Here is a 23,100-nt window from a genome sequence, read left to right as displayed (position 1 = left end):
CTTTCGGATCAAGCTTTAAGCAAATCAAGCCGTCCTTGGCGGGAGCAGATAAAGAAGACCCTAAGACCAGGGGGTTTCAGGCGAAGATAAGGAGTCCAAGGAAACCTTTATGCCTTTAGTCCGACCATGCAAGCGTTCGAAACTCGGAGGGATGAAGGAGAGAAAGGACGATGATAAAGGTCATCCAGAAGCCGGGCAGATTAATGGCACTAAGACACTAACGCGTCCCTCTAATAGACTAATGATCTAATAATAATCTAACAGGAACATACTGGTCGTTAGCAGGAGCAGCTACGCTACTGCAAATGATTGTTGACTGATGACGCCGCAGAAAAATCCACGCGGGGTCAGCTGATGGCCCATTCTGGATCTAGACTAGTCGTGTTGGACCAAAAGGGCAGCTAGATACCCCGCATTCAGTAAGGCTTGGGCTGGAAGAGGTTAGTCGTTATCAGGTACAGAGGAAAGCGTCGTCTTAATTAGGCAGTCAAAGTATCTGGAACTACTCTGTGAAGAGTCCAAAAACGGAAACAGAATGTGAATTAAATATCTGAATACAGAGCTGTCCACGAACCCTCTTTAATCTCAATGTTGACAAATATGATTTATATTTCTATGTTCTTAGCTGCAGAGGTTGCGCGGACATCTCTGTCGAGTAAGCAGGCGCTAACAGAGGGACTGTGCCTTGCATATTAAGAATGAGGGGAGTCCTGAGGCTTACAGTCTGTGCAGATTTAGTCTCTCAACTGCTTTCCTAACCTTGGGAAAAGTCCACAACAAAGGGTACCCGCATTCTTTCCCAGAGTGGTCAAAGGCTACATCTAGTACGTTCCCAAAAAGGAAGGCACACGGTTGCCTAAGAAGATCGCATGCATCTATCCAGCATGAGGCAGTGGCAGATAGCTACTCTGTCTCGGTTGATATCAGGCAGCCAACATGTAGTCAGATATACTATGATCCTCTCCAAGTATTTATCTCTGCCAAAGTAAGTCATCGTGCCCCGATGGTCAGTCTCCCAGAGGATAAGGAGTCTTGCTACTCGGCCTCCTTTGTTCTGTAGAACTAACTGTAACTCTATCCACATCGATCTGGCGGAATATGCATATCATCTGCTAAGCTAATGCACCGCAGCATTCTTGGATTTTCGTAAACTCGATCGCCAAGACTACACCACTGATTTGTCAAATCATCAGCATTAACTAATGGACTCTTATTGCCATCTGGTGATTTTCAGGGCTTACAGAAAGGAGTGCCGCATTCTCCAGGTGTCGAGGTTTGAGCTGCATGATTCCTTGCTGCCTGCGTCTCCAACCAATCGTTAATCTTCTTTCATTGTCCTTACACCCACTATACTCTCCTGCTGGTCTCGACCATCGATCTCCGAGGATGTCTGATACGGTGTAGAACAAGAATTGAAAGGAAATTGCAAACGATGGATAATGGCCATGATGTTCTTAGTAGTTATCATCGCAGGAGTCATATTTTCGAAGGTGAGCAGCTGGTACACGTAGAGAGTTTATGAAAGTTGGGGAGTGTACTCTCCCTTATATTTGCTGTCCCTAGGTGCCCCCAGCATGTATTTCTTTACTGAGACTTGGAGGAAAGGTTTTCATGCAAAACAATATGCCTGAGGAAATAATATGGGAGCATGTCCTTTTAACCATGTCAATCGTTCCGTTGACAGTTCCATCAAGCTTGAAGCATGCAGCGCAGCCTTCAGACGGTGCTATTGAAGATATCAACTTGGTGGGATGAAATCCAAGCAGATAATAAATAACAATGTATTGGATCCACAATCCAGAGTGAGTCTGAACTGTCTTAACGCGGCTCTCCACGGACCCGTAGTTCATACTTGATACCTAGGTACCACAACATGTCGGCTAGCCGAAGCCTCCCGTATCCGAAAGCCCGTCCGAATCTATCCGTAGAATGAAAACATATCGACAACTTGAATCGACCGAATCTTTTCAGAGGATACGCGTTGTAATGAAGATCGAATTGCGTAACAATTTGTGAAGAAGCCCCTCAAGAAATGCCTCTTTGGAAGTCGAGGTCACTGAAGTAGGTGGCGTTCTTCGGCAAGCCGACATAAGCCTAACCCGGGCTGGATGTGAACTTTCCACAGTGGCTGAAGTGCAGAGCCCTCCAAGGAACAACGCCTGCATAGCAGTCCATAATATCCCCTATTTTCTAAAAATGTTCACGTGCAACCTTTTGAATAGTCTAGAGAGTTGTGACGTGAACAGAATGTTAGGAAAATTCCGGCAATAGAAGAAACACCAGGGACTGTTAGATGCATAACTATTCGGTCATTTGGTTGTAAAGCGATCAGCAGCAAGTTGCACGTCACACGTAAACGCCTCGAAAGTGCCTGCCGAGCGTTCAGGTATAGTTGTATGTCAAGTTCGGGCGTGCTTAGGGATAGTATGCTTACGACATGAATCACCTTCGTTTCGAGACTTTTCATTTGAGCTCCTAAATCATCCAATAAGCAGATCAATGCTCTGACGGAGCCCTGTGCAAAGGCTGGAGGTGACTATATGTACAGAAACCGTAAAATATGAAAAAGAAAAACCCATTATCATGCCGGTCCCAACTCACGGATAATGCAAAAAGATGGATACTCTGAGCGCCGGAGTGAAGAGATTTGTGATGGACGAGAAAGCCGTTCTAATACAGTCGGGAAAAGAAAATAAGACGAGAATAAAGGAGTATAGCATGAACAGCATCCGCCCGTTTCGCTGAAATAAAGCATGGAGTTTGTGGGTTCTGCGACCTTGCGATGATTCATTTTCGAGTCGACATGGCTCAGGCGCACAAATTGCAATCGAGCAAAGGTTGGGTTGGTGTTTACAGAAAAGCGCGTCGGATGACCTATGTAATAGTTAGCGAACAACGCTACTAGAAGAAAGAAATGAGAATGCACGTACAGCCCAGGTACCAGCGATACTAGCCACAATACCACCAGAAATCATCATGGGCTTGAGACCCCTAGTACTCTTGAAGAGCATTCCACTCAAGCCACCTGCAACAATGCTGTTGGCTGAGTCATGCTTTCCCCGTGCGTAACCCAGTCCCGAGTTGAACCCGTTGTATACCATGGCCACCACACCCGCGGAGTTTCCGAGAAACGGTCCTCTCCTGGTAATGGAGTTGAGAACACCGTTCAGCCGAATCTTGGGGGCGCCGTAGCTGGTGTACGTCTTAGACCTTCAGCAAGACCCCAAGCACCTCCTATCGTCAGCGCAGTAAGGTAGGTAGTTCCGGTTCCGTAACACAGGTCGTCCGACCATCCACGGGATGGCAATACCGATCGCGACCCCGGAATTTCGTCAAGGGCGGAGTCTTCGAGGGTCAGATAGTCAAGAGTATCTTGGTTCAAGCCAGCAAGAGGATGAAGCTGAGTAGGATCAGGTATGAGAGCTTCGGAGAGGAAGGATGTGGCATCTTGCGCGGTCGAAGGGTCGAAAGCCTCGGATCCTTGGGCCTGCTTGCGGCCGCTGATTGAGTCCCAAATCGCCATTTTGATGTAGGAAAATAATTAGATTAAAACACGGATAAGAATGTAAATAGGAAGTAGAGCGAAAGAGGTAAAGAGCACTACCCCGACAGCGCAACTGGCCTTGATGGCAGGGTTAATGATGACAGATGAATTAATGGAAGACCGGAGAACAAAAACTTCAGCAGTCACTGATGTCCGTCTCTCATGTCGTTTCCGCCGGGCCGGCATCGGGAAAAATCCTTGGCCGGCGCTATGCCTTTTTTGGAGACCCGCCTGGAAAATCCACAAGAGCAAATAGAGTATGGCAAACGTGGGGAACGGAAATTTTGAGGGTGCGAGTAGTCAATTGATCATTGTCGGAGATTTTGATGAGCCGCAGCATGCAAATTCAGTAGAGGTCATGCAGGCTTCAGCTGTCTCCAGCGTCTCGGCTGACGGAAGACGCGTAGACATGGAGGAGATATCGCAGACTATACAACTTCTATCGGAGGATACTTTGAGCGAAATCTCCAAGGGACCATTGGTCAAATTTACACAGGAATGTGATAGCGTCGAGTAAGATACTGCTTTTAGGCTCTTTTCTGGACACTCTCTAGTCAAGATTTTCTGACATTGCCATAGGAAGGTGAGCCGGGTATGGCAGAGCTTGCTGAAGACGTTTTCCACAGCATCCATTCCTAGTTCTCATATGACAGCATCATGTAATGCTGTACGTGCGTTCCTTGATGCGGCTGCTGTGTCCAAGTGCGAAGGCACTAGGCAGCTTGTTCTGTCACCAGATACGTGGCTCTCCGCATTCGAGATGTTTATAACTCGGTTTGAAGATGCGAAACCCAAGTCGATGAAGCAGGTTCTAACCTCCTTGGTCAAATTATTGGCCAAAAGTCGGCAAGAACCTAGCTCTCGTTTAATACAAGCTGGTCTGGTAGATGCTATCCTCCCTAGTATCATTCTCGGTGAACCGCGTGCTCGACTTAAGGCTTTCCTTGTCTCGCTTGAGATTAGCACACGCAAGAACGCCATCTTGCCCCACGAGTTGATATCCATGCTCCAAGTATGGCTGTCGAAAAACAGCGAGAAATGGATTTCCATCCTGCAAGAGGATTGCAAAGCCTTATCCATGGATGTCCTCCTGCTTTCCAATGAAGTTTCCTGCAACACTAAGAGAGTAGAATCCAGAGGGCTTGCTGTGCAGATCCTGCTCCTGGGGCTTCTGAATCAGGCGAAGAACCCAGAGCTTGCCTCAAGTGCCGGTGACGCTATAGCTGCATTTTTTCAAAAACTCAAAAGTGATCCTGGTCTTGCACAGGATGAGCGCGCTCTCCTTTCGGTCTGGATCCCTCCCGTCAGGTATATGGTTCTACAGAACCTGGACAATTTGGAGCCTCTGTCGAATTATGTTCTTCAACCCCTCTTCCTCAATGACCACACTGGATTCCATTCCTTCTTGGACAGTCTACCTCTCAAGAATGTATTTGCTGGTGATATGGCTGACGCTGCATTGCCGGAGCTCACTGTCCTATTTGCCTCTTTACAAGTGGCCAAGAAGACCGGCCTGGTTGACGAAGACTGTGAGTAACCAAATATTGTTTAGATTGAATATGACCGTTGCGTACTAACTGTCCCTTAGATGGCTCTTCCAAACAGGGAACTGGCCAGAAACTCTCCCTACCGAGTGAGGTCATTGGACAATTTTTATTCCATCGAGAATTCAGCATCAGAATAGCAGCACTCTCACTCCTAATCTCAGCACCTGCCACTACAAAGCCTCTTTCATCTGCCGCGATGCGTGCAATTCTCAGGGGATTGCCCGCTATGCACGCTGAGTCTGACTCTTATTCTCGAGGGGAGATCGTCAGCTTGCTCCGTAAATTGATCGTACGTTTGAAGGGTGGTATACTGGATAACCAGGATGGTCCCGGTCAGGAAGAGCTGTCTACAGACAGAAAGCAGCAGGCAAAGTCTGCCCGGAGCGATTCGGAGTCTCGAGCATGTCTCACAGCCTACATTGGTTTTCTCAAGGCAGACATGCGGCCCACCGCCTCTTATCCTCGCCATATCATGGCTCTCAAGACAATAAATCTCTTCCTCCAGTCTGGTCTTGATTCCCGTGTGAACTTGACCAAGCGTGCCAATATGGAGGAGGATAAAGTTCGCTGGAAGTTCAACATCGAGGTGTTCGACCCGGATCTTATCCGATTGCTCGTGGATCTTCTGCTGGACCCCTTTGAGGAGGTGCGAGCCACATCTTTGACCATCCTGAACCTGGTTCCCCGAGGCATGCTCTTGGGCGGCCTTCTACAATCTGCAGACCGATCATCGGCCATGCCATTGCGACTGATCGATGCCCTGACAAAAGCCGAGCAATTGGCCAGTAATACCAGCAGAGCTGACCATGCTGATACCGTCGCCCGACTATACCATATCGTCTTCTGTGCCGCTGCTGAGACTCATTCGGAAGGCGATTCACAGTGGTGGGAAACCAAGAAGGGAGTGGTTGATCTGCTTCTGACAAAGCTCGAGGGCAAAGTTTCCAATCCTGGTGGTCTTTTTACCACCTCGATGCGGGACGCTCCTCTTCACGGATATGTGTCTGCTCTAAGGTGCGTAAATTTCTGCTTGCAGGTATTGATGGACGACTAACTTTTCCAGATACATTGTTTCGACGTCAAATTTCCATCAATTGATTTCAGATCATGTGACAGCAACCGGCGATGACTGGAGGCTTGTTCACACAAGAATAGTATCCATTTGTGACCGAATTTGGGAGGAAGTCAAGCCTGTTTTGTGCATCGACTCGCCAGAAGGCCACAGCGACGAGCCGATAGAGGACTTCAACATCGGGCCAAAGGACATACTGTCTTATTCCTGGCGTGCTCTTCGCGAGTCAAGGTATTTTTGCTCCTCTGGCAACGTAATTCGGCCGCTAACGTAATAAAGTCTTCTGCTTCATGCGACCCTCGCCAATGCGACATATGCGCCTCAAGGGAAGTGCGGGTTCACTGCCGACGACTATGAGAAAATAGGAATGTCCAGCTTCACTCAGCTTGCTGAGCTTCGCCACAGAGGAGCATTCTCGACCGTATCTCAAACTTTTGCTACTTGTTGTCAACGATGCAGCCAGTCAAACGATCCCGCCATCTCTGCTCTGCCTCAGCGATGGTATCAGGTAAGAGAACAGTTACGGCGGGGAAATTCAGAGACTAACAAATCTTATATAGGACGCGAGGAAAATTATATTTGAGGCAGCTTCTCAACTTACAAGGCGCTCGGCAGGTCTACCAGCCTTGGCCACAGGGATCCTTCTCTCGAAGCCAGGAGGGCCGCTCTTCCGACAGGTCATGGATGAGCTCCATGAAATATCCCACCTCCCTGCTGACCATGATCGTATCAAACAGAAAGTCGAACTACCACAGGTCCATGCCATGAATTGTTTGAAAGACATATTTACGAATACCAAACTCGGTCCTTTCACAGAATCTTATATCATGCCTGCCCTTACTCTATCAGCTGAACGGCTAGGATCTCCTATGTAAGTACAAGCTTTCCTCGAACGTTTGCTCAGAAAGCTAACCGGACTAGATGGGCTCTTCGCAACTCTGGACTGATGCTTTTCCGTGCTCTCTTGACACGTATGTGCCGCCTACTGACAGGAGCCAATTTTGGCTTTGGCGGTAGCTCCGGATCAGAGCCGGGTGCCAGAATTTCGTTCCACAAGTATCCAGGTCTTCTTCAGTTACTGTCAAATCTTCTTGCTCCAACAGACAGGAATCAGACGAGTCAATCTGGTGATCATGGCATTGTCACTGAACGGGTGTTCCCAGCGCTGGAGTTGATCGCTGAAAAAGTTCCGTCTGTTTCTGACGATGACGATATCTTGCTTCGGATTCTCGTCCGAGAGCAGTTCAAGAGCCCCGTATGGGGAATCAGAGAGCACTCAGCCCGAGTATACGCTTCTCTACTGAAGCGCGCCGATATCTTGACAGAGATTCGGGCTCTGTTGGAAGTCGACCGAGGCCTGGAGTCTCAGGACTTTCTTCATGGCAAAGCGCTTTGTGCCAAGTACGCTCTGCGCAGATTTGCATCCATCTCTCTTCCATTCTGGAATAGTATGCTCTCTGCCATGTTGCATTCGTATATCATATGCTAACAGGGCATAGATCACTTGAGCGAGGTAGCATCCGTCATACAGGATATCCTTGCAGCATTGTTTCCCTCTGCCCACTCCCCGTTTGTCGCCACTACATTGATAGAAATTCTCAATGATGCTGTCGAGAAAAGCATTGAATCAGGCGCTGAAGGTGAGTTGAACCAACATTGATTGTCAGGATTGTCACTAAGACCAACCAGATTCAGCTATTCATATCGTCAATCATGCGTCCGACGTTTTCGCTTTTGAAGATATATTAAACTTTCTGTTCGATTCATCCCATCCTCACTGGAGAACTCTAAATACAACTCGTGTCGCGTCTCTACTCCGACGAGTACTCGCTTGGACCGCAGTCCTGCGGATGTTAGTATCCGGTAATGTGAAGAATTTGGAATCATTCTTCCAGAATGTATCGTGCTTCGATTCAAATGCCTGTCGGTGGATAATTGAGCAGATGCAAGCTGTGCTGGGAGAGAGGGGACGCTATAGGGAACCTGTGCTCACATTGTACTCTTCAGTCATACGGGGCAGCTACACAGCAGAAGTCAAAATGGCGGCGGTCTCTTCACTTGAGACAATTTCGCGTATCCTTCTTGAGTCCCGGGAAAGTGGTTTGAAGGAAGTTGGACTCCCATGGGATGCTCTGCACGAGCAAATAGACTCCAAGCCTGGCGGGCAAACACCCAATCGAGACATGTCGAACGTTCAGCTGCGTCTACAAGGATGTCTCTTGACTATTAGAGCATCTCTGAACCATTGGAAGGGAATGGAGAGAGACATTCGCCGGTGGGCGACTAGACTCCGTTTCGCGATGCAGGAGGAGACGGTGAGCCATAATTTATTCCGTCTGGAACGCCCAGAGCTGACAGAATATAGGAATTCACAACACGTCATGCTGCGGTGACTTCTCTGACAACTTTCGGGCGCATCTTGCGGCCTGTTGGCAGCCCTCCTCAGGTCGACGCTGTCTTCCTGGAAATTTACCTCATTCTTTATGACATGTTAAATGATGACGACGAGGAGTTGCGTGAACTTGCAGCCTCAACAGCATCCTGGATCCTCTCCTATTCCGCCGTTTCTCCTTCGAAAGCCGTCACTCTGGCTCCTCGGTATGCCAGCGACCTCCTTTCACAATTTATCGTTGATAGTTATGCCCAGTCTTCATTCCTGTGCACGAGAATCATCCATTACATTACCGGCCAAGCACCGAAAGTCAGCGGTTGTGTCGACAAATTTGTATTGAAGGCGGTGCCAGACCAGTTCCGCGAGCACAGAAAAGAAAGTACAGTTCTCTTCGAAGAAGAGAAACAGAACCTGTTCATTGACGAAGTGCGTGAAATTGATGTCTGGGCTCCAATGCTCCTCCAAATGGCTGAATCATCCTTCGACCCTGACCTTGTGCGCGAAATTACTACATGGGTGTCTGAAGGGCTATCGTATATCTGCGAATTCGCTGTCAAGGAATCGGGCAATGATGGTCTTTTGGGCTGGGCTTCAAAGCCCGAAACCTTCACTCTTGGTGTGCGTGTCATTAGTATTGCGGGCGTTCTGGTATCTCGGCATTTTGCTGCTTCAGGATACTCGAGTGAGGAACAAACCCAGCTCAAGCAGTTTCTTGAGACTCTCTCTGAATCTGGGCGAGTGATATCACTTCATGACGACTGGCTCGCGAGAGCGCAGCAAGCATTGCAATGCGCTTGAGTTGATGTTTTCAGGTATAGACAAAAGTCAGGATAGAAATGAGATAATGCATATATGTTTAGACAACTCAGTTCGGTCAATCCATAGTGATGCATTGTCAAGAGTCCGGTCGCCGTTGAATGGTGAATTGATCAGTTCTCTCAGTTGCGCCGAGTGAGGCTTCTCACTTGCAAGTTCCGGTCAGTTAAACACATACTATGAGAACCTCAGAAGGACTGTGCCTCAAGCATTCCATTGTGAGATGCCTGTGTCAGTGAACTGCACTTGGGATCGCTTTTCCTCAGTTTAAGGCCAGTCAGTCTCCAGAGGCGAGCTTGTGAGTACTTCGTGGTTTCTCGCCATCTCGACAACACTAACAGCACCAAGGCTCGACAGCTTGACCAGGTCAACAATGATTTCAAGCCTTACCATCGCCGTTGTCCTCCTCGCAGTTCTCGGATTAGCCGCCATCGGTGGGGCCCTCGCATTCAAATGGCGAGCAGAAGTCAGACGGAACCTACGCCTACAACGAGAAGAAGCACGACAGAGAAATGCCCATGCGATCGCAGCGCAACTCTTATCAGCAAGACAAGAACGAGGAAGAAGAGCAAGGTCGAGATCAGCGGCACCAAGGCCGTCAATACCAACTAGAACGAGACGAAGCTCACGACGGGTCTCACCCATCGGCCGACCTGCACAGAGAAACGAGGTCAGGAGGTCTACGACAAGGATAGAGAACACTGTGCATAAGCAGCAGCAACAGCAAAGGCCATCAACTCCCCCACCTCCTCCTGCTGCCGCTCCTCCCTCATCACCTGTTCAACCGGCAGCGCCGCCTTCCTCTCCTCCTAAACCCTCTTCTCCAGTGGCAGCAGCGGGGGATGATGAATGGCAGAATAACGATGCACAGCCAACTACGCAGGAATCTCAGGGAGGAGCAGAAGGACAATATGACCCATGGGCAGCGAGTGATGCTACCCAAGCGCAGAACTCTCAAGGACAAACTGAGGGTGGATGGAAAGCCAGTGACGCTTTCGCTCCAGCACAGGACACTCAGGGAAAACGGTCAGGGGATGGGAAAGCTGGCGACGGTACAACTACGAAGGCGACTGAGGAAGCAAAGCCAGCCGAACCAGAGGCTACCTGGTAGATAGTATTCGTTGTTCACAATCGTTAATTCATAGGTCAATTGGAGATAAAGACCAGGATAAATGACGTGGTGGTGGTTCTTCGGTTTGTTCCCGAGGCGGTGACGTTGTAGTAAAAGGAGCTCCCCGCGGATCTCCAGGCGGTGACTTTCCCAATGCATCTTACTCCTCTCCCCATACAGCATCTAGCTTTCACTCTGGATCCATCAGCTTTGATTTCTCTTCTATAACGATTTATCTGATGCTACTGTCTTCTCTGAACTGATTCTGCCCGCTGTATTTTCTAGATTTTTTATGCAAGCGCGTTGAGCTCGGTTGTTCCTGCGATTCCCAGCCCCAACATGTGGAACGACGAGGATAACAACCCGTACGGCGCATTCGATAGCGAGGCACGTCTCTCGGAGTCGCTACACTCTGCAGCATTGTCACCTCGTAATACTTCCTTCCCACATAGTCTAATTTCGCAACTGACGCTTTCAGCTCTCTATGATCCCGAACACAGTCCGTCACCCTCGAGCCGATCGTCCAATCAGGATCCGCCCGATTACATTTCCCGACCGCAGGATCTGAGCGATGAGGATGATTCTGAAGGCTATGGCGCCCAGCAGACGAGTCACAGTTATCCCCGAAAGAGTCATTACGAAAGCCGTATAGAACAGATCCTCTACGAGAACCCGGACATGCCGATCCTCATCACGGACGCCGGGAAGAACCATGAGGGCGGCGGTAGTTTCATTGTATATACGATACGGACTGGAGTATGGGCCCGTTAAAGCGCATAGGGTAGAGGTGCTCACGAAATCTAGGATCTGGAAGTCCGACGACGATACTCCGAGTTCGCTTCCTTGCGACAGACACTGGTGAACCTTCATCCCACGCTCGTCATCCCCCCGATTCCAGAGAAGCATACAATGGCCGATTATGCTGCCAAGCCTACCAAAGCCAAGGAAGACTCCGCCATCATCGATTTGCGCAAACGGATGCTTGCCGTCTTCTTAAATAGGTGTCGCCGGATGAAGGAAGTTCGGGAAGATGGAGTCTGGTGGAGATTCCTTGATCCGAACGTTAGCTGGGTATGCTGATAGTATCTCAGTCATGCAGCTCGCACAAGCTCAAGCTGACTTCATTCTAGAGCGAGGTTCTTCATTCCCACCCTGCATCGTCCGTGCCAAAGAATAACCTGAAGGCCCCTCCCCTCGACCCCGCTAACCCTACGGCTGCTCACTCCTGGCTTCCGGTTCCCCCGAGCTCCGCAAAGCTTAAATCGGCACCGAGCGGTGCGACTTCTGGCACTACGGATGCCGCGGCCAGCGTACCTGGACCTGATGTGCTGGGCCGTTTCCCGCCTGAATCGAAGAAACTGAGTGAACAGGATCTGGATCCATACTTCATCAATTTCGAAGCCTCTACGCGGGAACTCGAGCTACTCCTTCAAGGTAACATCGAAAAGGTCAACCGTCGCACGCTGGCGCACCTGTCGTCCCTGTCTGCAGATCTCATGGAGTTGGGCGCGCGGTACAACGGTTTCTCTTTATCTGAACAGTCTCCGACCGTCGCTGCGGCTATCGAGCGCATCGGTCAAGCGGCTGATACGTCCTACATTGGGACCGAGGAGTTGTCGTCCTCGCTAAGCGCAAGTTTTGCAGAGCCCATGAGGGAGAGCGCCCAGTTCGCCAGTGTTGTCCGCAGCGTGTTACGGTACCGAGTTCTCAAACGTGTGCAAGAAGAGATGACACGAGATGAGCTGGCCAAGAAGAAAACCTTACTGGACTCTCTAGAGAGAAGCGAACTCGAAGCGAAACGTATCGAGCAGTATCTCAATCGCACCTCACCTCAATCTGCGCCGAACCGACCTCAACGTTCCTTGTCTGCCTCATCAGCAGCCAGTGGCGCTGGCAGTCGTGAGGGAGATGGGCGCTCTGCGGGTTCGGAAGACACTGCTTCTGCGGATTCTGATTTCCCACCTACCCATGGAGAGGCGATCAGCTCGCAGCCGCAGTCGTACCACACCTCTCCGCCTCGAAGACCTGAGTTGGGTCCATCCGCTCCTCCTGCTCACCGCAAAACGTCAAGCGGCACGTTTGTAGCGAACAAAATATTTGGTCGCATCAGTCATGCGATACATGGCTTTGCCGACGTGGACCCCGAACGCACGCGACGAGACCAGATTGGAAAGACTAAGGAGAGCTTGATACAGGTTAGTTGTCAATTTGACGCCTTGCATTGCTCAGCACTGATGCCCTTTCTCTACAGCTGGAACAAGCACTCGAGGTCTCCGAGAAGGATGTCAAGGACGCGAGTGCCGGAGTATTACAAGACTTGAAGCGGTTTCAGAAGGATAAGGAGGCCGATTTACGGCGATATATGGTAGGTTGTCCATTCGCATCGACAGGCGACCATGCTGATTGTTGATAGGTCGCATATGCTCGCTGTCACCTGGACTGGGCGCGAAAGAACCTGGAGACTTGGACAGAGGCCAAGGACGAGGTGGACAAGATTGTCGCTCGATAGTCTGCACATACCGGTGAATTGTTTCGCTTGATTCAAGAAGCCGCGGGGTCGTGACCCGAGGCGTTGGCGGTCGTGTCCAACTACATTGCCTTCATATACTGCAGCCTTAAATCAGCACAGTGTGATACCACTATAGTACACTTGAGACTATAGGCCATTTTCATTTTCGTCCAATAAATACCGCTCAACCTTTGGTTTCTGCCTTTGTCCAGAAAATCCTCCGAGCCGTCGGATGGGGAACAAACGGGATATCAAACAGGTCGTAAGAAGCAAGGAGTATCCCATTCTTGAGCATTGTCAATGCCGTCATTTGTTTCATGGAAGAAGGATGCAATATGTTTACAAGTACGTAGAGATGTTAGTGTCCTCACTGCTGTGCTCCCAGTGCTGTGGGGCGATAAAATCCGGCGGAATGCTTGACGACCTCAAGAACCTATCAGCGACCATAGTTCCTAGCACGAGGATTTAACCAGGGAGCCTAGAAAGGGTACTTTGTTAGTTAATAGTCCCAGTTGATCCATCATCACCGTGAGCAGGAATTATTGAGACTATATGGTTTACGTGATGACTTGACCTACCCTCTTTCTGCAGCTGAGACCACTAACTGTTGCTCGTACATCCACTGTTACCTTTTTTTCCCTTTTGCGCCCATTTTACTGCCAATTGTCTGTCCTTGCATCAACATCATTCAGGATCGACACTTTCCAAGGATCAGGAACATCAAGGTACCGCTGCCACTACGAATGGTCCTGGCTTGAGAGCATACCCCCTTGCTGTTGGTGGGTCGCTGATTGGTGCTATTGTCACCACTCATCGCTTGCTGTCATCATTGGCGACGTCTTTTACCCTCTGAACCACTCACTCAGTGCTCGTCACTTGGATCAGCCCCAACGGAGGGAGGTCTTTCATCACCGACTAGGAGTCTTTCCTGGCGATCCTGATCCGCAAGCCCTGCATATCAAGGACCAAACATCTGTCAGCCTCCCTAGATGGTTATGTACCACATTGCCCCGTAACAATTCCATCAGATGCTCCGCAATGATGAAATCCAGAGGCATACACTCCTGTCCGAGATGATTGCCAGGGCGTCCGGTTTCTCAGCATGGCTTCTGCCATCTTATACGCGGCCCGGAGGCCACCCTCCGTCATGGCTTGCACCAATTTGGCCATCAGCCGCTCGTCGTCGTATCATCAAAATGGGCGTGCTGGTAGCTCTCTTCTGCTTTGTTACATGGGCACTATGTACACGCATACCGCAGTATTATTCTACGCAGGGGACACAACAACTGCAACGGCCGGAACAGACACCGCACCCTCACCCGCAGCCTGAAGAGCTTTTCCCGCCCACGCATGCGACTGACTTGAAAATCCATGACCCGAGCATCATCCGTGTCGATGGCACGTACTACTCCTACAGTGTGGGCAAGCATATTTTCATCCACCAGGCACCCAGTCTCGACGGACCATGGAAACGCACCGGCACCGTTCTAGACGCGGACAGCGTGATCCCCAAGGGCGACCGGAAAGCCCCCTGGGCGCCGCAGACCATCCGCCACGGCGACACGTACTACTGCTTCTACGCCGTCAGTAACTCCGGATGCCGTGACAGCGCCATTGGCGTCGCTACATCCAAATCCCCCGGCCCTGGAGGCTGGACAGACCACGGGCTGCTCGTGCAGTCCGGGACAGGGAGAGGATCGGATGAACACCCGTTTACTAGCTCCAATACCATCGACCCGAGTGTGTTCGCCGGAGAGGACGGTCACGGATACCTGATGTTCGGGAGCTTCTGGTCGGGTATCTGGCAGGTACCGCTAGAAGAAACCCTGCTTTCAGTGGCGGGCGATACGAGATCCGAGGCACGACAGCTGGTGTATATGGAGAAGGCGCCGCTGCCGGCGAGCAAGCACCCCAACCCGCTGTGCCGGGAGCCGTCCGGTGCCCGTCCCATTGAGGGAAGTTTCCTCTCGTACCATGAGCCCTGGTATTATCTGTGGTTCAGTTATGGGAAGTGCTGCAAGTTCGATACGAAGAATCTACCACCTCCAGGAAGAGAGTAAGTGTTCTCTCTGCAGAGCCGGCAATGCTGTTCCTGACATCGGCAACAGATATAATATCCGAGTTGGTCGATCCAAGAGCCCCCGGGGTCCGTTCGTCGATAAGCAAGGCGAGGACCTAGCCAACGGCGGCGGGGAGATCGTGTATGCCTCCAATGGCGACGTTTACGCACCAGGGGGGCAGGGAGTGTTGACAGAAAAGAGCGGTGACATACTGTATTATCATTACTGTAGGTACCTTCGTACAGAGATCGAGATAGTTGCTGACCTTACAGTGAATAAATCAATAAGCTATGACTTTTGGGTAAGGAGGTTTTCCATAATTCGAAGAGTCAATACCTAATTAGTCGCAGGAAGCTCGACTGGGATATAATCCCTTGAAATACGTGGACGGCTGGCCTGTCCCCCAGTAGATGCGATGATCAATTCAGGGTAGACTAGAGGATATACATAGATACGGCCTAGATTAGATACAAATAATAGCATAGTCTCCAATAGAGTAACGGCTTCAAGATACATAATTAAAGAGCAAGACAAACGCCATCCGGTCTAAGATATATACACCACATCTATACACTCAACCCTGGTCGCCCAGTCTATTTCTACCGACACAAAGCGCAAACGTCACCCAATGAACGCCGGCATCTATCACCCACAACATACCAATCTAAGCCATCATCAAACACATCAACGCCCTCTTCTCTACCACCGTCTATTCCCGACCTAACAGAACCAACCCCTCACAACCTCTCCCCTTCACCCCCTTCTCCGCATCCAACTCCCGTCCCCGACCCTTACCACTATTCCCCTTCGTCGTCCTCAACGGCGACAACAAAGGCGACGAAATAACCCTCACAGCAACAGCAGCACTCTCGTCAAGCGAACCCTGCCTCTCAGGCACAGTCAACGACGTCCCCTGTCCCCATTTCGCCTCTTCCCCTCGACAATCCCGCTGAGCATGCTTTTCCTCGCGCAGACGCAGCGGGCCCCCGTCCCCCTCAACCTCAAACTCAAGACTAGGACCGAGATCCAGGACACTGATCTCGCTATCGCTGAGGAGGAGGCTTCTCCGTCGGGAAGGGTACTGCTGGGTGTCTAGTGCGTTATTGGTGTTTCTGTTCTCGGTGTAGGCTGTCACTGCGCCGTTTGTATTGTTGTTTGTGGTGTGGAGGCGGATGGTCGGGTGAGGACGAGGATGAGGTGTCGAGTCTTCGTGTGGTGCCGCTGCTCTTGGTTCTTGGGACATTTTTTGCAACGTACTCGGAAGTAGTGGATGAGGTACTGATTGACTGAGGGCGTTATAAGGGGAGAAAATGCGAGGAAGAAGCGCAGGTGGGTGTTGGAGGCTTAACCAGTAGAAGGATGGCCAGGGTGCAGATGAGCAATAAGCATACGACTATGGGTAATTCTTGATCGTCCATGCGGTAGCAGTGCTTATTGTTTCAGGAGGAAAGAAGGACATTTTGGTTTGTCTGGGGAGTGGGTTGTAATGGAAGGAACAGGTGAGGTATATATATATAGTGGGAGGTATCAGATGATAGATAAATCACGTCTTTCATCCGAATCTCACTTCATGTGCATAATCAAAGAGGCTATGACGTTTTATGATTTCTTTGAGTTGGAAATAAATCTCAGAATAGAGATGTGACAAGTCGTGATAATGGTGAGGCTCTGAGCAGGTGACAGCTTCATCGGTCTCTGCTCGGTCATCTGATGGTCACTCGAGACATTGTCACTTCCCAGGTCTTACTTATGAACAGTTACTGTACCGCTGATTCCAGATGTTCTACCGTTTCCCAGAATATGAAAATATGATAAAGAAAAAAAAGGAAAACCCTTTATGATGCAAAGCGGGAGGAGAAATCCTCTACCGTCTGAGACAGACATAACAATGCTTTTGAACACGGTGCTCACCAGACGCACCTTCATGACTCTTCGTAGACACAATGTAAATGCATGGATGGCTTGTATGGGCCACCCGAGGAAGTATTAGATCTAACACAGTGCCCTTCAACACCCACTTCCAAACAATAATTATGTATAAACATCACGAATGGCCGACGGAGAAAAAGCGATGCAGATATCGCTCCTCACCAGACAAGAGAAAGATACTGGTTGTCGACTTCATCGTAGTAGTCATCACACATGCAACAGCCGTATTTCTTTTGCGGTGATCGCCTCTGTAGTTGACCAAGCCGGCTTTCGCTCAGTCGGAGACGATCCGGTCATCATCATTCACCCGTAGCTCCACCACGGGTAAGTCTTCATCGTCATCACCGTCTAGTGGCGGAGGGATATCCTGAATCGGAGCTTCCTCCTCCATGGGTGTGCCTGGGAACACTCCCTGGCCGATTGGGCTTCCGGTCAATGCGGCGAGGCGCAAGTCGGAGTCGCTGAGATCTCCCCCGCCCACCGCTTTGTTGCTGGCATCGTCGTCGAACAAATCCTCGTCATCAGAGATCGATCCCGGAGGTACTGTGGTCATCTGTGAAAGGCCATGAGCATCTGTGACTCGGTCGAAGGACCACGTGGGTTGGCTTGAGTAGGGGAGCGGGTTGGCATAGGCTCCATCGCCGAACTCGTCTTCATCAAAGCTCATACCTTCCAGTCGGTTTGCTTTCGCAAGGCTCTGCTCGCCAGCGGCTGGGCTGTCCGAATAGTCAGGGGGCGATTCATCATCGTCGTCATCACTGTTCTCATTCCTCGCCCGGATTCCAGTTCGCAAACCACCATCTCCCGCTTGGTGAGCTGCTCCGACTCCGGCCAAGGCGCTCGACGACCCATTGCGGGAGGAGCCGCCGAGACGCCGCCCGTTCCCGAAGGCGACTGCCCACGGGACCCAGCCGGGGAGTTGTCCTCGCTGCCTGGTCGAGTTGACGACTCGGTGATTTCTTCCAAGATCTTCCCGCCCAGTGGGCGGTCTGAACGTCGACGGTAAAACAGTAAATACGCGGCGGGAGTCACCACACTCTGGGGATCAATTGGTCGCGAGACAGACGAATCTACCAGTTCCCGTCAGTAAACACGGTTATCCTTGAAGGAACGCGGCCACAGAAAGCTCTTACCATTGTACTCGTTCCATTCGCCACTCATAAAGTTCTTCGCGTAGGCCGTATAGTGACCGCCTCCTAATCCACCGTAGTGGTTATCAACCGCGAAAAGATCATAGATTAGGCTCTTTCCCTCTTCCGGCGATTCGACACGGTCGCTCATGTCTAGCCCTTCAACGGGGAAGTCGACCAGGACATCCAGCTTGTCCCTAAAACCCCTGCTGGCGCTGAATCTCTTCAGGTGCATGACAAGGATGTCGGGAGTCTTCCACAATTCGAACTTCTTGCTGGCTCTGCGATGCTCCTTGCAGCGGGGCAGTACCATGCATCATTCTCGGAAAGAATCTCCTCTTTGTTGAACTCGTCAAGACATTCGTAGAGTGTAACGCCCCTCTTCTTCCGGCTCCGGCGAAGATCACGGCGCTTGGCGAGTTCCGGATCAGGAATGCGCTCCACGTTGGTCCATGTAGGAGTTCCACGTAGCCCGTCAGTGTCCTTCTTATCCCACCAAATAGGGCATCGTGGGCTTGATCGTTCCAATCCAGCACGATACCTTCCCCCGGGCGGATCAGAGGACGCTCGTTGGCTTGAGTCTTTACGGCCTTAGGGCGACTGATGTTAGAGAACATGTCAGAGTCACTGTCAGAAGCAGTGCCGGCGCTTCCATCCTGATCCGAGTCATCACTGGTTTTTCGGTCGGTCACTGTACCGGATGTTGTCTGCGAATTTTACACCGTTGTCAGTCTGCCTGTCTTCTTTGATAAGTATATTTTGCGGCTGCTTACCTTCTTCTGTTTGCCAGCCGACTGTGCCTTGACCCTGGACGACATCAATGGATAGTCTTTGATATCGTCCACTGAAGACCAGCCGAGAGGCACAACCTCGTGGGATGATTTGATAATCTTCATATCGAAGAGGCTCCGAAGGCCAGGTGCAATAGAGCTGCCAGGGGTCGAGACAGCATTTTCACACTTGCTGTCTTGAGGAGATGGAGTATCCGTCTCGTCCGAAGCGTCGCGCATGGAAACGTCCACCAAGCCATCTTCACCGTCCACGGATGAGGTCTTGATTTTAGAATCTGCAGATTGCGCGTCGTCTTCATTCATCACAACGGTATCCGAATCCTCCTGAGTCCCCCCTGGCTCGTCAGCTTTCTTGATGTTCTCCTCATTGAGAATGTCTCGCGTTGTCAATGTAGCAACAGCTTCAAGAACTTTGCGGAGGACGGCATCGTAGTTTTGAGCCTCTTCTCTGCTGATGATTACATACAAAGGAGCGCCGAAGAGTGACCGCTGCATATTCCCGCTGTTATTCGACTTTGGCCGGCAATGCCGATTGAAGATGGGCACTAGCATTCGGTCGGCCTTGGGTGAGTCAAAGCTTGGAATTTCTTCATAGTCTGAACGACCATAAGAAAAGTAACTCTTCTGGCGCTTGTCGGGATTATAGTTGGTGGGAACAGACGCAACCTCGAAGATTGCGATGTCATCGCCTTGGCCGATCTGGCAATCGGCAATGGACGCAGAGTTGTCGAACATCTTGTAGAACTTGCACTTGTAAATTTCGGCCATGACGAGACGCTGAGGGTCCGAGCCCATCTTCTTGGCTACTGACTCCTTGAGCGCCTTGATGCTGGCGTTTTTATCAATTTCCACGTCAACGATGACAGGCTTGCGGTGGAGAGGGAAAAAGAATATCTCCTTGCTCCAAAGATTTTCGATCGGAAGCTGAAGCGTCAGGTTGTTGAACGGATCAAAGATGATGCTGACCTTCTCGCAGACAGGACAGACAAGAGTTGACTTGTACATGCCGGCAAAGAGATCCGTGATGACCGAGTCATTGCGGGCTTTGTAAATTTCCCAGCATTTATTGGCAAACTCTTTGAGAGCCTCCTTGTCATGGACCATGTCGTCCGTGGAGTCTGGCTTCTCGATATATGGCTTCTTCTGGATTCTGTTCAAATCTTCTTGCAGCCCATCCAGCAGGAACAGCAGAAATTCCTGCGAATCCTGTTGCCCGTATCCCGAGAATGCTGGACCATAACGACCAATGGTGTGTTTAAACTGGCGGGGAGCGAACGACGACTGACCGGCTTCGTCGTAGAGCATGCGAAGAAGGTTTGCGTACGCCTTGGCTATATCGCCGTTATGGGCGAGAGGATTACTGGGGTTGAGATCTCTCTTATACACATCGTCTACCGAAATTGGTTAGTGAGACAATAGCCACGGGCCAAAGGGAAAAGGTGAGAGTCCGTACTCAGGAAGTAGTATGTGAGTTCCTCCACACTGCGCACGCACTGTAGAGCAGAGTTCATGTAGCAGGTATTTCCGAGGTTGCTCAATCCCGTGCAGCCCCTGGGCTTTCCGTCTTTACGCCGGCCCCTAATAGGTTCTGGAGCGGGAGACGATCTACCACTGTTGGTAGGACTCTTGTTCTTGAGCTTGCCAGGAACGCCATTCTTCACACTGCCACTCGGAACACCTAGTCGATCGAGCATCTTCTTGGATACTTCTGAAGCCCACTCTCCGCCAACGCGCTCCTCAAGCACCACAACATCACTGGTAGACAAGCCAACTCGATCCAAGGTAGATCGACCGTTGAAATTGGGATTGTTGGTTTGATCCTTGACGTTATCGACCAGTTCTCGCTGGGCGCCGTCAGATAACGAGAGGAACGTATTGAGATCAAGCACAAGGTTGTTGCCGGCATTGGCAACCAGGGAGGCCGTAGGTGCCGGAGAAGCGCTCCGTGACGCAGCGGGTGTGATTGCAGCCGATGCCGTGGCACTTCCCAGTCCCCCGAGAATCCTCCATACACGAACTTTGGTAGACATGTCAATATTGGCCAGTCCCTTCACTTGCTTCAGCCACTTTTGAAAGTTGGTGTGTCGGCTGGACAAGACCTTTGCAGGTGGCATATTCTTCTCTCTTAGGCTCTGTGGAGTGGTCCCCGCGGCCGGATTTGCTAGCTTCAGAACGGTGAAAATTGGTGGATGGAGCTCGTATTGAATATTTTGAGCATCACCTTCCTCCACGGTGTTGTGAGCATAGCGAACAATGGCTGGCGATTGACTAGCCAAGCCGTACCATCGCATGATCAGGTCCCAGCCTTCCTGGGGCACTATCTCAAAGTCCTCTCCCATCTGCAGACCTGGACGCAGGGGCACAAAGGGCTCTCCTGCCTCATCATGGAAGCCGGTAATTGCCGGGTCAGTGACCAGCACAAGGTCCGAGTTATCCACGGGTCCAATTTCTCCTTCAGCTGCCGACTTATCTGCCTTGTCGGCGTGGGTCGAGCTGCGAGCGAGCACCCGCTTCAGCCATGACATGGACACCAGATATCCCTTCTGTTTCTCCTTCAACGGCTGGGCCATGGTGCAGGTCACTTGAGCGACTTGGTCGTCGATAGGAGGGAGATCGTGGGACGACATGGAGGCTTGGGCCTTGGATTCCTTTCGGGTCGCCGTGGGGGCGGTAAATGTCGACATGCTGGATGGTGTGGGATAGACGTTGTCTGACCCAGAGTTATCACCGTTGCCGTTCGAGTTCCCCTCCGCTGTAGTCGTATCCATCGCGTCTGTGTGCTGGGACAGAGAAACAGATCTCTTCTCTGTCGAACCTAGATCCATCTCCACATCCTGGTCGGCGTTAGGAGCCGACCGTTTGATGCCCGGGGAGGATGACCGAACGTCACCTCCAGTAGGCGGAACGCTGCCATCTCTTTTGTCGGAACCAGACATATCCGTCATAGCGTCGCTGTGTAGGGTGAGTCCTGCGCAGGCGATCGAAGGATAGTCGGCGGCACTACTGGCGGATTCCGGGGTCGGGGAGCGGGCGGCGGTGCCAAGCACCTCTTCCTGCAAATGGGCGGGAATGTAGCGAGGAGACGGGGACACAGAATGGCTTCGACTTCGATTCGACGGGGACGTGGACGATGGGCGAGGATTCGGTGGCACGGAAGACGAGTCGGAAGGGGGGTGCTGACTGTGACGTCTTCCAGCCTGCGAGGCAAACGACAAACCCGGAAGGGCTCCTCCTGGTCTGCGAGGCTCTGCAACCTTACGGCGCTTTGTGGAAGACGTCGTGACGGTGAGCTGCGCACGTCTCGTGGCAGCTCTGGGTAACACGATAAATGGTCGATTGAAAAGACAGGCCAGTAGCTGAAGATTTGATGATAATGACCTAACTGGAATTTTAAAAATAAACCAGCATATAAAAACGAGTCTATAAAAAATTAATAAGAGTAAGAAAACCTGCCAAGTGAGGGGAGGAAAAGAAATGAATCGAAAAGAAAATCCGACGACCGTCCAGGCGGGAGTCGTCGTTTAGTCAGTCCGTCCCGGTCGCCAGTCACTTGCTGAGTGGTTGAGGCGAAAAAAAAGGCACTGTGGGGATTGAAGCTAAAAGGCGGAGTCTGGATAGGGTTGAGTCTGATCCACTCCCGACCTTATCGGCAAGTTTGCTTGAATCTTTTTGCTTCTGTGTCGAGATATTGATGAAGTTAGGAGAGAGTGGGTGGTGAAGTTGATTCGTCTTGCGAGCAAACCAGGGAGGAAAGAAAGAGGCAGAACAGGAGATGGCTGCAGATGAGAGGTATTATCTCACCGTGCTCATCTTGGAGTCTCTGGCTGCCTCTGTTGTGTTCTTCAGATGATGCAGAATAAGAGGAGGAATAACAATAGAAGAAACAGATGAAGATTGATTCATGATCATGATGATGGTCTCTATTGTGCCAGCCATTGACTGACTCGGAGTGTTGACCGTCAACACCACTCATATTGATAGTTTTCTACTATAGAAGACGACGAAAGAAAGGACAGTCATGATATTGGACTAACTTGAGAAGTTAAGCCCGTATCTCTTGATATTGTCATTGCATTGTCTTGTGGGAAGACACAATCTCGAGTCTAATTCAATATCTTCTGCTGCGGTCAAAGTAGTCGAGTCACCAAGGTACTAATAATCCGAGTTACAGCTGGCTCCCTTTCAATCTGCCTCCACCT

The 23,100-nt window shown here is 50.7% G+C and overlaps 8 protein-coding genes across 8 annotated transcripts; 4 read left to right on the top strand and 4 right to left on the bottom strand.

The window, feature by feature from the left end:
- Nucleotides 1-1,481: 1,481 nt before the first annotated feature.
- On the bottom strand, nt 1,482-1,980 carry P174DRAFT_42380 (uncharacterized protein). Its single transcript, XM_024825150.1, has one exon. The coding sequence runs from the start codon at nt 1,848-1,850 to the stop codon at nt 1,560-1,562; it is 291 nt and encodes a 96-aa protein (XP_024687826.1). The 5' UTR covers nt 1,851-1,980; the 3' UTR covers nt 1,482-1,559.
- A 467-nt stretch (nt 1,981-2,447) lies between these two features.
- Nucleotides 2,448-3,663, bottom strand: P174DRAFT_437672 (protein transporter TIM23). The gene is given in 3 exon segments (XM_024826361.1): nt 2,448-2,874; nt 2,886-3,136; nt 3,202-3,663. The coding sequence occupies 2 exon segments, from the start codon at nt 3,521-3,523 to the stop codon at nt 2,886-2,888; spliced, it is 573 nt and encodes a 190-aa protein (XP_024687825.1). The 5' UTR covers nt 3,524-3,663; the 3' UTR covers nt 2,448-2,874.
- A 30-nt stretch (nt 3,664-3,693) lies between these two features.
- P174DRAFT_509251 (THADA/TRM732 family protein) lies at nt 3,694-9,387 on the top strand (the record flags this gene model as incomplete). The annotated part of the gene is made up of 11 exons (XM_024831532.1): nt 3,694-3,801; nt 3,834-4,057; nt 4,124-5,073; nt 5,133-6,105; nt 6,155-6,394; nt 6,443-6,671; nt 6,724-7,034; nt 7,085-7,611; nt 7,663-7,803; nt 7,853-8,478; nt 8,529-9,387. 11 exons carry the CDS (start codon nt 3,694-3,696, stop codon nt 9,351-9,353), a joined length of 5,154 nt encoding a protein of 1,717 aa, XP_024687824.1. The 3' UTR covers nt 9,354-9,387.
- A 357-nt stretch (nt 9,388-9,744) lies between these two features.
- On the top strand, nt 9,745-10,512 carry P174DRAFT_447757 (uncharacterized protein; the record flags this gene model as incomplete). Its single annotated transcript, XM_024828701.1, has 1 exon — nt 9,745-10,512. The coding sequence occupies one exon, from the start codon at nt 9,745-9,747 to the stop codon at nt 10,480-10,482; it is 738 nt and encodes a 245-aa protein (XP_024687823.1). The 3' UTR covers nt 10,483-10,512.
- A 309-nt stretch (nt 10,513-10,821) lies between these two features.
- On the top strand, nt 10,822-12,991 carry P174DRAFT_361898 (PX and BAR domain-containing protein; the record flags this gene model as incomplete). Its single annotated transcript, XM_024821820.1, has 6 exons — nt 10,822-10,912; nt 10,961-11,238; nt 11,287-11,553; nt 11,613-12,677; nt 12,734-12,847; nt 12,896-12,991. 6 exons carry the CDS (start codon nt 10,822-10,824, stop codon nt 12,989-12,991), a joined length of 1,911 nt encoding a protein of 636 aa, XP_024687822.1.
- Nucleotides 12,992-14,019: 1,028 nt separating this feature from the next.
- On the top strand, nt 14,020-15,391 carry P174DRAFT_456740 (arabinan endo-1,5-alpha-L-arabinosidase; the record flags this gene model as incomplete). The annotated part of the gene is made up of 2 exons (XM_024829464.1): nt 14,020-15,047; nt 15,100-15,391. The coding sequence occupies 2 exons, from the start codon at nt 14,020-14,022 to the stop codon at nt 15,389-15,391; spliced, it is 1,320 nt and encodes a 439-aa protein (XP_024687821.1).
- Nucleotides 15,392-15,760: 369 nt separating this feature from the next.
- Nucleotides 15,761-16,294, bottom strand: P174DRAFT_427442 (uncharacterized protein; the record flags this gene model as incomplete). Its single annotated transcript, XM_024825435.1, has 1 exon — nt 15,761-16,294. The coding sequence occupies one exon, from the start codon at nt 16,292-16,294 to the stop codon at nt 15,761-15,763; it is 534 nt and encodes a 177-aa protein (XP_024687820.1).
- Nucleotides 16,295-17,254: 960 nt separating this feature from the next.
- Nucleotides 17,255-22,810, bottom strand: P174DRAFT_456739 (putative ubiquitin-specific protease UBP12; the record flags this gene model as incomplete). Its single annotated transcript, XM_024829463.1, has 9 exons — nt 17,255-17,743; nt 17,854-18,050; nt 18,114-18,385; nt 18,421-18,593; nt 18,647-18,817; nt 18,884-20,292; nt 20,355-20,489; nt 20,511-22,350; nt 22,703-22,810. The coding sequence occupies 9 exons, from the start codon at nt 22,808-22,810 to the stop codon at nt 17,255-17,257; spliced, it is 4,794 nt and encodes a 1,597-aa protein (XP_024687819.1).
- Between the last annotated feature and the right edge of the window lie 290 nt (nt 22,811-23,100).

This window comes from Aspergillus novofumigatus, assembly GCF_002847465.1.
Source record: "Aspergillus novofumigatus IBT 16806 chromosome Unknown P174scaffold_1, whole genome shotgun sequence".
NCBI classification, from domain to species: domain Eukaryota; kingdom Fungi; phylum Ascomycota; class Eurotiomycetes; order Eurotiales; family Aspergillaceae; genus Aspergillus; species Aspergillus novofumigatus.
The sequence above is the reverse complement of the archived record's forward strand: the minus strand, read 5'-3'. Positions and strand labels throughout refer to the sequence as shown.